General features: G+C 40.3%; 1 protein-coding gene across 3 annotated transcripts; it reads right to left on the reverse strand.

Annotated features, from left to right (window-relative positions):
* Positions 1-269: 269 nt before the first annotated feature.
* Positions 270-13,262, reverse strand: chaf1a (chromatin assembly factor 1, subunit A (p150)). Of its 3 annotated transcripts, none has more exons than XM_051947239.1 (16): positions 13,141-13,262; positions 11,601-11,648; positions 10,315-10,946; positions 9,734-9,796; positions 9,326-9,570; positions 9,130-9,211; positions 8,947-9,015; positions 8,440-8,657; positions 7,173-7,341; positions 6,866-6,946; positions 5,368-5,469; positions 4,983-5,220; positions 3,782-3,938; positions 2,777-3,098; positions 2,600-2,684; positions 270-1,130 (listed from the first exon to the last, which is right to left on the reverse strand). In XM_051947239.1, the coding sequence occupies exons 2-16, from the start codon at positions 11,644-11,646 to the stop codon at positions 1,018-1,020; spliced, it is 2,622 nt and encodes an 873-aa protein (XP_051803199.1). In that variant the 5' UTR covers positions 11,647-11,648; positions 13,141-13,262; the 3' UTR covers positions 270-1,017. The 3 variants fall into 3 exon arrangements, with proteins under 3 accessions (XP_051803199.1, XP_022069537.2, XP_051803198.1); XM_022213845.2 differs by lacking the exon at positions 13,141-13,262 and adding an exon at positions 12,824-13,120; XM_051947238.1 differs by lacking the exon at positions 13,141-13,262 and adding an exon at positions 12,205-12,293.
* Positions 13,263-13,569: the final 307 nt, after the last annotated feature.

Here is a 13,569-nt window from a genome sequence, read left to right on the forward strand (position 1 = left end):
TGCAGCTAAGTCTAATACAACAGTCCTGCAACAAACTACCTCCAGTAAGGTGTTAGAGTTCAGCTGATACTTATTTAGAAAGGTGTGCATTCATTAAAAAAAAAGGAGGATGTAGACTGTGCTGCTGTTAAACTATTGTCTTTATGTGGCATTTATTTATATTATTTTGTCCTCCTCATTCAGGGTTTATAGTGGGTCAGACCAAACAACAAATGCTTCTCTCTATAATGCAAACGGTATCCCCAAGAAGCCCAGGAATGAATGCAGTATAAAAGTGCAGTACTTTTATTCAGGTTTAATGAATTTATCCTGTTCAAGTATTCTTGAAAAATACAGAAAATACATATTTATAAAACATCGTGACACTCGACCTAACTGTACAAGTACAGATCTAACAACTACTCCAGCGAGTTATCAGAATTAGAAATTGCAGAATAAATGCACCCATTGAAATCACAGGAAAATGTACAGATGGACTTTCAGCCTCTCATTTCCCACCTCTCACTTCTGGGAAGCTATATACATTTAGACCATGAGAAAACCAATAACTTCATGAATTTCCAAAAACCGTAAATAAAGGTATTCTTGATGCTCCTCATGAAAATCGGCCATTTCTGTTTCTGCTCTTCCTCTCTCTGTTCAACCCAATCTGCAGTAGCTAAAGTCAGACGTTTGCTTCAAAAGGCCCGGGCTGAACACGTCTGACAAACCTGACAGACAATGATGATGATGAACACTGGCCAAATCAGCCCTCAATAATCAAGCCAGTCACTCTCATTTTAGGCACAACTTCTACTGGAAAGACAGCCACTGGCTCCTTTATAAAATAATTAAATGAGAGGGACTCATAATACTCAGACATCACCTGCTGCCAGCTGCCTCAACCAGAGCTTGGAGCTTCATCTAACTTGAAGACTTGATTCTTGGAGTCTTGGACGCAGTCGAGTTCAGAACCAGGAAGGAGAATAAATGAGGGAAACGGGGCGAGTTGGTTAGAGAAGACGGCCTGTCTCATCCTCAGACAGCGTCGAGTGTTTGAGCAGAGCTGGCCTCAGGCAGAGCAGCTGTGTCAGAAGGGGTGACTTCCATTAGACCATCTCCCTCGCTGGACGACTTCCCGGCAGTTGGGCCTGAAAAGTCAAATGCAATAAAACTGAATTTAGATAACAGCATAACAAAGGACAAAAGACTTGATATTGCTAGTTGGTATATTTCGATAAATAACACAGCAAATAGCAAATATCTTCCCCTGCCTTGCCAAGGTGTGAACCAATAAACAGAACTTTTGATTTCTCACAAATATTTTTGGGGAAAATACAAATATGTGACATTTATGCTTCCTTCTCAGTGCCTTGCCTCTATTCTACTCTATCCAACATCAACAGTGTGCAATAACAGCCAACATTAGCTTAGAAAAGGAGTCCGCTAACAACAAACTACTGGCTCCCGGCACAATGTTTACTCCACACACCTATCTTCCATCTCCACATTGTGTTTTAGTCCTGTGCACGAGCACAAACATACACTGAACATGCTGGAATAGTGTTTTTTTCACCCTACAGGCAGAATGAACAGCTAGCAGACCATGAGGAGATACTCAGTCTGGCAACAACTGGGACTAGAATCGTGTACTCCATCTTTAACTCGACTGCACCTACACGCTGCAGCTGGATTCGGACATCGGTTAAAGCTCCTGGAGTTTATTGGTTTGGTTTAATATTTACAGTAATTTTCCCATCTATTTATTATTAAGTTCCTGGGAAGACATATTAAATATCATAATGATGCAAAAATATTTCTGAATCTCAGAGTAGACATTAAACCCCATCTTTAATTGTTGATTTAACCCTTTCAAACTCATCTGTGTATGTTAAAGTTACATATTTGAAAGATTTTCCATGAAAATAATCCCTTCCTGCCTTTAAATGTCTTTGATGTAACTCTACACTTTTGATTCCTCTTGAATGTGTGGATCTATTAAGTTCCTGCTTCACTTACAGCAGCTCAAGTTCAAACACTGTGAAACTATTCTATCCAACACAATGGCAAGTTGTAATACTGGAGTAACTCAGTAATACAAAGTTGCACCAGAAACAAATTCTGAATTGGTTCCTTAAGTTTGTAAAAATAAACCCCCAGAAATGTCAGAGTTTTGCATGAGTATATTTTTTTAATGAAAATGTTCAGTCATGGTGTTGACTGTTCATTTCACTCATATGCAGTGTTTCCCCTGGGTTGAAATGGCTGTGAGGTGGTGGGGTCACTGTCAGCTGAAAGTTGTTGACGGGGGGGGGATTATATATACTCTCGGGCCGTCTCCGTCGTAGCCACGCACACCCCTGCGGACAGTCTCGTTGGTCCGGCGGGTTTTGCACTGCACTTTTTTTTTTTTTTTTTTTGCCGCGGACCAGTGAGGCGGCAATGTCGGCAGAATGTTAATGAGGCGGTGGCCTATACCAGCGAGGCGGCCCACCTCATCCATTATATGGGAGGGGAAACACTGCATATGTCTTCTAGTTTATAAAAAAAAAAAAAACACCAAATCAAGGTACAAAAACTTAATTTTCACCAGACAATGATTGTTTTTATTTCAACTCACCAGTCTGTGTGGAGATGAGGACACAGTCGTCGTCATCATCATCCTCAGTGTCAGCTTGAAAACCATCGGCCTCCGTTGCTTCCGTCTGGCAAAGACAGTAGAAAGCTACAGTCAGTTTATGAACTGCATGTTTTTACCACAAGGACAACTAAAAGTCTGCTTCAGCTTCTTGACTACCTGCTCAGAATCGGTGCACTTCTTCATGAACTTGGTGATTGACATGCTGCCTGTGCTCTTCCTTTTGTTGGAGGACGAGGACGTAGTGGAGGAGGTCTGGGGTGTAGTGGGAGAGTTTCCCTGGGAGCCTGTGGCTGCCTGGGGTTCTTCACGGGAGTCTTCTCGGGCTCCTGTGGTGAGGTAGGTCCACTGGCAGGGTACTGGGAGAGCCTCCTGGCCGAAACGGGACAGGACCTCGGCGTGTACGTACCAGCAGCAGCGCCTGTAGGTCGAGCGCTTCTCATAAACAGCATTGTTCTTGATGAGGCGCCTCAGCCGTATTCTGATCAAAGAGGGAAGGAAAACAGTAATTATATGAGAAGAAGATCTTGATACTGCTGGAAATGGTACTATTTAAACATCAATTTTCAGATCACATATTTATACATAAACCAGGGTTTTCGTCAGGGCATTTCAGTGTAACGGGCCGTTACGCTGTCAGTTTAAAAGATTACGCTGTGATTAGGGCCGCTACGCTGCCTTTCAAGTTGTGGTATTGTGTTTTGAGCACATTTGCTTGCGTAATATTTCCATATTTAAGTGAGAAAACTTCCTTCTTGGGGCAGTTGGCGCTGTGAAAGACAGTTATTTTGACAGATAACGCCATGTGCGTTTGTTTTTATCGACTGGGTGCCTATCTAGGTTAATTTAGGTCTCCCCACCTCAGCCGTACTTTCCTGTCAATTGACCCGTTCCCGTCTAAAATTAAGAGTCGCTTCCAATCTCGGAGTTACAATTAGCATGTCTCGGTTGTTTCCGTGATGCCATGTATGGTGAATAGTGACCTAAATCACGAGCATTTAGAGCATCTGCGCGACGCTCATTGGCTGAAATCTGGGCCGGCCGCTCGCGAGATTTAATGAAGGCTATTGCGTGTGCGCATAGCAGGGTTCTCGGGACCTGCCATTACGCTGTAAAAAAATCCTGGTGAGAACCCTGTAAACTGTTCACTAAATGTGACTTCACCTGGTGGGAATGTTTTCTGCCGGGCTCTGAGGGCTGGACAGATCAGGAGGTGATGATGAGGAAGAGGTGTGCTGACGACAAAACTCCTGAAACTCGGTGATGATCACTTTGCCGCTGTTCAGATTGCCATGCAGGAGAGGCAGCAGCTGGCCGAGTACTGTCCAAGGAAAAGATATAATGGACATTAAACTGTTAAAAAAAATTGGCTGGTATTTAACTCTTCTGTAGAAAGAAATACTTCTTTACATTACTATTTTTACGAGCAATTCCAAGCAAACTCAACTTGAACATAGAAAAGAGGGTTAAGTTTAGATTTGTATACTTTATCTGCTAAGAATTATTAATTATGCAATGACAGTTAAATTAATTATATTTAAAACTTGGAAATCAATTAACGATTCTGACCAATAGCGTGAGCAGCATTATTCTAGTGGAGTACCACCATTCTAATGTAAAAATAGGGCGCTCAGTGCATTATCTCACACAATTTTCACATGAAATATAACTTAGTACATATCTTTGAAATTTATAGATCCATAACACAATGTGCTAAGAGGTACACATATTTTAAGGTATCTTATATCAAGGCAAACCAGCTAACTATTTTGCTGCTAAACTGGATAAGAACTTGTCATATACTCAAAATATACTGTAAGTTTCTGACTGGTGACAAGAAAAACTAGAGCAAATGTCAGTTTTTATCTCAAATTTTGGGGTTTCCCTTTCCTTTACAGTGTTATCTAACGTTTTGTGAGAAGGTAAAAAGTCCGGAAAGACATAAAAAAAAGATCATACTAAAAGGGAGTCCTGTGGTCTCACAGAAAACACTACTCCTTCCCTGAAGTTGAGGCTTTTCTCCTGTTACCCATATACAGCATGTAACACATCTGGATTTCACCAGCCTATAGCGGCTAGTTGGCGCGTCTTTAAACAAAGCCAGGGCAGCTTTTTCAGTTTCTTATTTTTCACTAGACCTGCTTCTGCTGGGAGTACACTATGTAACTAACAACTCACTTTGTTGTCAAGTTTTTGCTTTTTTTTTTTTTTTTTTTAACGTGAAAATGTTTGCATAGACCCCAAAACAAAAATAACCCTGTAAATGTGAACAATATGGGCTCTTTAAGGAAGAATATCGTTTCAGGTCCCCAATAGAGAAAGGCTTAACCCATGAATGCAAACCAACCATAAGATGCACACTTACACTGTGCATCTCTCTGACTCTCCTCTGGGCCAGGGCTGGTGTCTGCTTTGGGCAAAGGCTCTACCAGACACACAGCATAGGGCTGGAAAAGTTCCACACCAAGTCCTTCTCCCTCCCAAACGCAGCCCCTCACCACCGGCTCCAGCACCTTCATCTTCTTCTTGGTGGACATGAGCTCATCCCACTCCCTTGCTTTCAGTTTCTGACGCAGTTTTTGCTTCTCCAGGTCTCCTCCCTCCTGAAAGGTTGAATGTATGTTAACAGAGGTACAAACAGTAAACTTTGCCAATGAATTTTTCAGCAAGAAATTTAAAGCAGACGGTCTGGCAGATTACGGAGTGAGAACATTTACTGAAAACAACCAATATTGTTGCTCTTTTCATACCTCTTCCTCCAGTGCCCCCTCATCATCTGAAAGGTAGCCGTGAGGAACAAAGAAGCCGTCATCGTCGTCGTCATCATCTTCACCTCCTTCCTCCTCATCTTCCTGACAGTGGTCAACAGTGAAGAGTTTTTTAATGAGTAAAATTAACATGTCTCGTTCATTCTACTTTTGGTATTACAATGTTCCAAGACAAACTGAAGAGTGCACGGCGTTGTGAGTTTAACATCACAGAAGTAATTAAAGTATTTTCCTTCAATGCGTTCATTTGACCTCTCTAACATACTTTGTGTGAAACAGATTGACAAATGTCAGCTGTAATTCAATTCAATTCAATTTTATTTTATTTATATAGCGTCAATTACAGTCAAATCGTCTCAAGACGCTTTACAGAACCCATATGCCTGACCCCCAGAGCAAGCCCAAAGGCGACAGTGGCAAGGAAAACACCCTTTTAACAGGGAAGAAACCTCGAGCAGAACCCAGATCTGTACCATTGTAACAGGAAAAAAACTTGTGTGTTTTGGTTCAAGCCATTTTATTCTTGAAAGCATTTTACTGCATTTTTATTAACAATGTAAACCACGATAGTAAACTTTGGGAGGATAGCTTGGTTTGAGCAGGATTAAAATCTATCAATTAACATTAGACTACTTTTAAGTTTTTGCCCAGATTGTATTAATGTTACATGTAGACAAAAGCAGAAGATGCTTTGAAAATTCACTGTGGTTTGTGTTGACTGAAATTTGGAGTCAGTAACCAAATCGCACACAAGCAAAAATAAAAAAAACGAGGAGCTATGATGTTGATAACTAATGTTGAAGTCCGAAGCAAAAAAGGTTTTCACACCACAGTCAATTAGATATCGTCTTGTATTTAGTTTCAATTGTCAACAAGAAGTTTTACCAAACTTGGACCGCCCGGCGACAAAGATGACCCCTGTGACCTTGAAAATGAGGTCAAGGTCACCAAATGCGAACTTGACCTGTGTCTTATTATGGTACACCTGTGTACCAAATATGGTGAGGTTACATCAATATTTTATGGAGTTATCACGCAGAAACCAAATTGTTACAGAAAAACAAGCAAGACCATGCAGCTGAAAACAATACCTTCCGGCAAACGCAGTTTTGCCGGGCGGTAAAAATGGTCCCAGCGGAAAAACCACATTTTAAAAACAAGGATCAACCAACTACTGAGATACTCAGATATCCGCATGTCAAACCTGTTGTCTTCCAAGCTGGATGTTTGACAATAATAATTGTAAATTCATTAAAACAATTACTGTTTGCAACTGCTCTACCAGTTTCAAGGCTCTGCAAGCTGAGAAACAGAAACCAATGACTGACTAATAGACAATAATGCTAACTACATCCAATACTGAAAAGTCAGTCTACCTAACATTTTGCTGTTTAATGCTGTAAATCAGTGTAGATACCCAATAAAGAAAACAGTAAAGCAAATAATCAACTATGTTTATCCATCCTCCAACAAAACTTACCCCTTCACTATGAGACAGGGACTCTCCTGGTTCTTCTTCCTCCCACTCTTCATCACTGTCCACCTCGTAGTCAAGCAAGTCCTGTGGTGGTAAAACACAGCTGTGAGTGTCAAGGTTGCAAAAATGCAATCGTCTTGACAATCAAAGCTAAAATCATTGAAGTGACTAAAATGTATTGCTATGCAGCGTTGTTCTCCGTTTATATGGAGTTTCTGTGTTACATTTCAACAGACACATTATAAAAAATGGGTTGTGTTGTGGATGGCTCACAAACTAAACAGACTGATGCATTGTTAAATACTTTCACCTTGTCTTGTCTGAGGGGACAGCGAGGCGAAATGTGTGAGCTCTTCTTACTCCAGGTGCCCCAGTACGCTGGACGGTAGTTCTCATGGAACATGAGCAGCTTCATGGGTCCATAACGTTTCCGGTCCGGTACATCATCTGGTTTTGGGCCTTCCACTGCTATACAATCCCTGAAGAAACAGTGGGAGATGTAGACAAAGAATCGTTAACCATAAAGCTACAAAAAACTCGGTAATAAATCACAGGTTTTTCCAAATCTACACATGAGCAAACAAGTGAACTGCCAGAGCATTCCAATTTTTAAAAACAACTGTGGGTAGTGGCAGGATGTCGGGGAATCCAACTCCATCATATATAAACTATGTCAAGGCTCCACAATAAGGCAAACGTCCTCGAGGTGTCACAAAGCACATTCATGGGGCTGAATCTGCTATAGCAACTTTTGTTGAACCAAGTGAGCTTTTAACAAACTGTACTGAAACAACAACAGACTGACCAGCCACCCTCAGCTGAACATGTAACCAAATGCCAAGTGCTTGGTAGAAAATATGTAGGAAATTAATACAGAATGATTAAATATTCATCAATGGTTTGAAAACAGTGAGTGTCGCTGGCACTGACCCCACGCTCTGTATTATTATTATTATTATTATTATTATGTCCTGCATGGATAAATTGTATTTTATTGGACAATAAACAAGCTGACAACAGCTTATTGCTACTACAGCAGGTCTGCAGTTTCTGTACACAGGATTGGTGCTTATGTGTATCTATTGTTACAATGTTGAGACACTGTAACGCTTCAAAAACCTTAATTAATCAGCAAATTTCACATTAGCAAACCCCCAATCCTCAATCATAACTAGAAGTAACTGATATAAACCCTCACAGATAGCAAAAGAATCCTAAATAGAAAGGTACTCGGAGAACGGATCCAGTGCCAAAGCCTGCAATTTTGATCTTCATGACCTTAACCAAAATTTAATGGGTCTTTCCTGTGCCCAAGCTTCACCTCTCGACTAAGTCTCATGAAATTCAGCTCGGTAGTTTCTACATAACTTCAGTGACAGACACACACTGGATAGATCTGGAACTTCCCTGTCGCTTAAATATCATTGTTAGTTTTAATCAGACTGCTGTTTAATCTGAAGCTGCTACTTGTACTGTAAATAACCCTTCATTTGTCAATAAATGTACATTTTCCTGGATATGAGGCAACTATGTGGGGATGAGAGTGTGCACAACAATTGGAATAATCGCTGTCTCACCTGAGTGAGTCTGTCTTCCTGGGTTTGGTGGGTCCTGACCGTCTGGGTTTTTGCCCAATCCAATCTTTCAGTCCATTCAAGTTATCAGGAGGATTCAACAAACACTGGTCCAGTTCCTCCAGAACAGATTCCTCACACTGAACCCGGCACAGTGGCGCCAAATACATATTTTCTTTTATCTCAAATGGAGCAAACTTCCCACACGCAGCTGCAAGAGTCTGAAACAACAAATGGACAAAACAATTAGATGTATTTTTTATATTAGTGAAGCGTTTGAATTCAGACTATTTTAATTAAAAGGAGGGCTATATAGGATCAAAAAATATATTAGAATTCAAAGTCAAGCTATTGTTAAAAGAGAGTAACTTAACCCCTGGCTTTCTGACATGCATAGATACATACATGTTGTTCCAATAAGAAAATATAGATTATAGATCGATAGAACAACTTAAGAAACAGCCAAAAAAAAGCTGTAACCAATTTTGAATTTATCTGTTAAAAAGTTACCTTTGGAGCCTGTTGGATCTTGGGTTTCTGCAGAAACCGTGTAATTTCTGCTTTCTCAGCTTTAAGACGCTGTAAACAGAGCAAAATGTTCAACAGATTATTCAGTAAAACTATTAATGTCAGCTACTGAACAAGAGATATTGTAGCATCTACCCTGCATATTTTAATGCCACATAAACTCACATCTTTCTCTTCTTTCAACCGTTTCTCCTCTTCCTTCAGTCGCTTCTCCTCCTCTTTCTTCCGTTTTTCTTCAAGCTTGGCACTGAGGCAAATATTAAGCAGAGTTTGTTTTTCTATCAGCATCATTATGTCTGCTGCCACATTGTTAACACTGACACAAATTATTTGAAAATACAGAGCCCCTCTCATTACTCACTCCAGCTTGGCTTTCCGCAGATCTTCTTTTGCTTTTAGCCTCTCTGCCTTTTCCTTCTCCTCCTTCTCTTTTTTCTCTTGTTTCTCTCGATTATCTTTTTCCTTTTTCTCCCGTTTTTCCCTTTCTCGTTCCTCTTTCAGTTTGCGAGCTTCTTCTTTCTTTTTCTCTTTCGCAGCTTTTGCCTCTTCTTTCTGGCGTTCCTTCTCCTGCCGCAGTCGAAGCCTCTCCTCTTGTTCTTGCAAACTCTAGAATCACAAATGTCTAATCAGTTTTTCTATTAATCAGCTAAGTGGTTGAGGAAATATGACCCACAACATAAGATGCTGGATTCATATGTTTAAGCTTACAACTGGGGAATTTGAAACAGATCTCAAACTCATCTTGCATTGTATACATAACAAGTCTCACCTTCAATGAGCGCCTTTTAACCTTCTTCTGATCTGCTGGTGTCTTGGGGGTGGTCTTTGGCTCCTATGAGGGGATAAAAAAAAAATCTGATAATCATCTCTTGCATCTAATCTACTCAATTGCTTAATTGGTGCGATTTAAAATTGGACAAATTATTGCAATACTATTGAAGCTGTTGTATAGCTTACAACAAAAGTAAATATCTAAATGTCTGCAATATATCTGAAAGCATTTACATTGATCAATAAAAAATACACATGAATAACAGAGATATTGGTCCAAATTAACAACTATTAGATTTTGCCAGTGTAGCTAGTGTCCAAAACAACTACAACCGTATTAATTATTTAGGATTTTTAGGTCAGTGTTAAGCATTTAAATGAGTAAATGTTGATAAATTACTCATTCCACATTCTATTCGTGGTAGAAAGCAAACACTAACCAGAATCTGTGTTGCATATGAAGAGTCATTATCAAACAAATTCTCCTTATGAATTAAAATTTTCCAACTATTAAATAGTAAATATTGAATAACCCTATGTGGCATTAAACAAAATGCAGGTCACGGGTGCTGTACATACTGTAGGTGTTGTAGCTGGCGTGGGGTCATCAGTCTTGGACTTCTCTGGTGAGCTTTCAGAATTGGAGCCGACTGATGAAGCGGACTGCATGGACTTGTTTCCCAAACTAGAAACATTTGCCGACACATTCTGCTCCTCAGGCTCGCTGTCTGAATCCTGGGTTGTGTCAAGCTGTGAAAGAGATTCTGTCTGATCTTTGTCTTCCATCTCTTCTACTTCAACATCGCTCATTACCATGCAGTCTAAAGTGTGCGTTTTAGGAGCGTCATCCACATTGGCGGATTTCTTAGATGAGGCACTTTTGTCTGTGCAGTGACGCTTGTCTTTTGTTGGGAGGCAGGGAGAGGCAGAGGCAGGTGAAACACGTCGCTTTACAGGAGATGAGTTGTCCTCAGTCAGATCTATAACAATGTTCTCATCTGAGGGTCCCGCAGGGCATCGGCGGCTCAGGAAGCCATCGAGTGGCCCCCGACCATTAACCAGAGGCGGTCTGCTGCGCACAGAGAGTGGAGAGGACTCATTCTCATTCTCCCTGTCTGAGACTTCAGGTTCAGGACAAGCGTGGGCACAGGGGCGCTTTGGCAGCTGGTTCTCTTTAGGCTCAGGGTTAAGGCGCTTGAATGGGAGGCGAGCTGCAGGCAGACAATAACATTGATCATTTGAGGGTGCATTACTCTGCAAATATGTCAAATAGATTTGATCAACAAAATGCAAAAGCAGTGAATAATTAAGAGAAAGATGGAATAAATAGAAGTGTATAAATAATTAACAAGTTCTATAAATAGGGCTGAAGGAAAATATCTAATCCCATTTTTCTTACAAATATTGCAAATTTAATTTGGCATGCAGTATCATTTGAAAGTTGAGCTTCAGTTCAATATTTACTTGATAACAGATGTAAAATGTGATACATGAGACATATGGGCCAGATGCATTGTACACTATACAGTGTGTAGGCCATTGAAAGTCTCATTCTTTTCAAATGCAAAAATGTAAGTAAAATGTATTACAGAATTAATTTTGTTATCTAAAATTAAACTTTCCTTATCTTACATTGCACTCTTTGCAATTAGTGAATTTCACTGTTTCAAATTGCAGTTATGATTACAAATCGATTAATAGTGCAATAGCAGTAAATGTAAGGTATGATTACACAATGGACAGTAACAACATTACCAACACTTATGCTAGATTATCTTCAATGGTATGTAATGTCTTATTCTCAAAAGATATTGTGTCACAAATGTCCAAAATATTCAGAAATTTTAATATGATGCTGCAATTACCTTGGATAAGTTTCTTGTTGGCATCGTTACTTGACTTACAATCCATGCCTATAACAAAAACAAACACAGGAACATCAAAATTTCACTTATAACTATTTGAATTTGCAATAATGAATTGACACCAATGCTGTCAGTCAGTAAATGACAGGTTTTGTGAGTTGTAACAAGTACACAGAAGAATTAAAATGACAACCACATTTAAAGCTATTTTTTATTACACCAACGGATCATCTGTTTATTACTGTAATAACCAAATGCCAGTGAAGATTACCTTAAAATCCTAATCAATCTGTATTAAATAAAGTTTATCAGACAGTACGAACGCATCGAATGAGGTATTTTAAGTTGCTGCAGTCCATGTCAAAACACTATGCAACACCGGTGTGCCAACATCCCAGTATTACAGTGGATGTAATGGTTGTGTTTGGTATGCTCTCCCGCCAACCGGTGCATCAGCCGGTGTTGTAGGCCCGGTCGAGTCAGCGGGGCAGCCACCGTTCTGGGGCTGTCAAGACGAGGACGCCTGCCCGGTTACAGAACCGAAAACTTCGCACAACCAGGGAAGCTAGTTAAAACATTATGTAACGTTACAACAGCCACAAACCTGGCCGTGTGGAGAAGTAAAAACAAAGGCGCAGACTTGAGGACTGTGAAAGCAGCTTTCATGTTTGCTGCTAAGCATCTCGGAGACGCTAACACAACTAGCTAGCCTGCTAATGTAACTAAATTAGCTAGCACCTTTTGCTAGGCGAGCCGGGCAGAGCTATAAGCTAGCAAAGCAGCTGCAACAACGGTTAAAGCCCTTTTAACGGTTAGGTACAACTTTTGTAGGTATAAAATACTGACACTGAGGTCTAGCTTCGTTACTGTGATATAAAATCAATGCTAAAGTTTCATGTCAAGCGTTAAATAACATGATAACACAAAAGTAGCTGGTGAGTTCTACACAGCAGGCTTTAATGTTTCAAGTGAAAGGCAGCAGTTAGGGTTTGTCTACTAACAATGACAATAGCTAACGGTGGTAAATCGAGGTTTTTGGCGTTGACTGGGTTAAAGTTGTGCAACGGACACGCAAACAGAATTATCTTTTTCTCAGCTTGTCATATTTTTGTACTCGCTCAAACGTACGGATGAAACCATGCCCCGTCTAATACATAATAGTAAACATTTTAACAAGCTGTTTAGACCGTTTTAGAGCTTGCTAGACGATGCAGAAGCGGTACCTCTTCTGCGGGGAGTCGATGCTGCCAACTGTCCGTCCACAGGTGCGTCCGCCGCCAACATCCCAACCACTAACCGGGGGCTTCTCTAGTTGGCGATATTCTCCGGTTAAAACAAACAAACAAAAAAATCAAAACACCAGCACGGGTCCGAGGATGTCCCCAATAACGAACGGACTTGTGAGCTGCTACCGAAACGACATGTGATTTATCTCTCATTAAACATAGCGCTGCCTCTGCGCAGCGCCCCTGCTTCACCCCGCTGCTGCCTCGCGCTCCTCAGTCGGAATTGGCGGGAGTCTGTCACTTCCATCTATTACCATCTCTGATTGGTCGAAGCTTCGTCACCGGGCTGCGCAGAGATGTTGGATTTCTGCACCTGCATCGCACGGTTCTTCTTCTTCTTCTTCTTCTTGTTTTACGGCGGTTACATCGCACGGTTGTGACGTCGTACATGTGTTAAAGCGCTGCGACAGGGGCGCTGTTTCGATCTTGCAACGCTGATGGCTTAACTCAACCTAAAAATCTCAAAATTTGACCTGTTTTTGCATATATATATATATATATATATATATATATATATATATATATATATATATATATATATATATATATATATATATATATGTGTGTGTGTGTGTGTGTGTATATATGTATGTATATATATATATATATGTGTGTGTATATATATGTGTGTGTATATATGTATATATATATGTGTGTGTATATATGTATATATATACCGGGCT

This window comes from Acanthochromis polyacanthus, chromosome 4 (assembly GCF_021347895.1).
Source record: "Acanthochromis polyacanthus isolate Apoly-LR-REF ecotype Palm Island chromosome 4, KAUST_Apoly_ChrSc, whole genome shotgun sequence".
Lineage (NCBI taxonomy): Eukaryota > Metazoa > Chordata > Actinopteri > Pomacentridae > Acanthochromis > Acanthochromis polyacanthus.

Excerpts from the sequence above, each read along its gene's own strand:
- chaf1a (XM_022213845.2), bottom strand. The coding sequence starts at position 12,884 with ATGTTGGCGGCGGACGCACCTGTGGACGGACAGTTGGCAGCATCGACT. Across the intron at positions 11,649-12,823 it reads ATCGACTCCCCGCAGAAGAG|GCATGGATTGTAAGTCAAGT; the intron begins GTACCGCTTCTG and ends TTTTTGTTATAG. Across the intron at positions 3,939-4,982 it reads GAGTCAGAGAGATGCACAGT|TACTCGGCCAGCTGCTGCCT; the intron begins GTAAGTGTGCAT and ends TTCCTTGGACAG.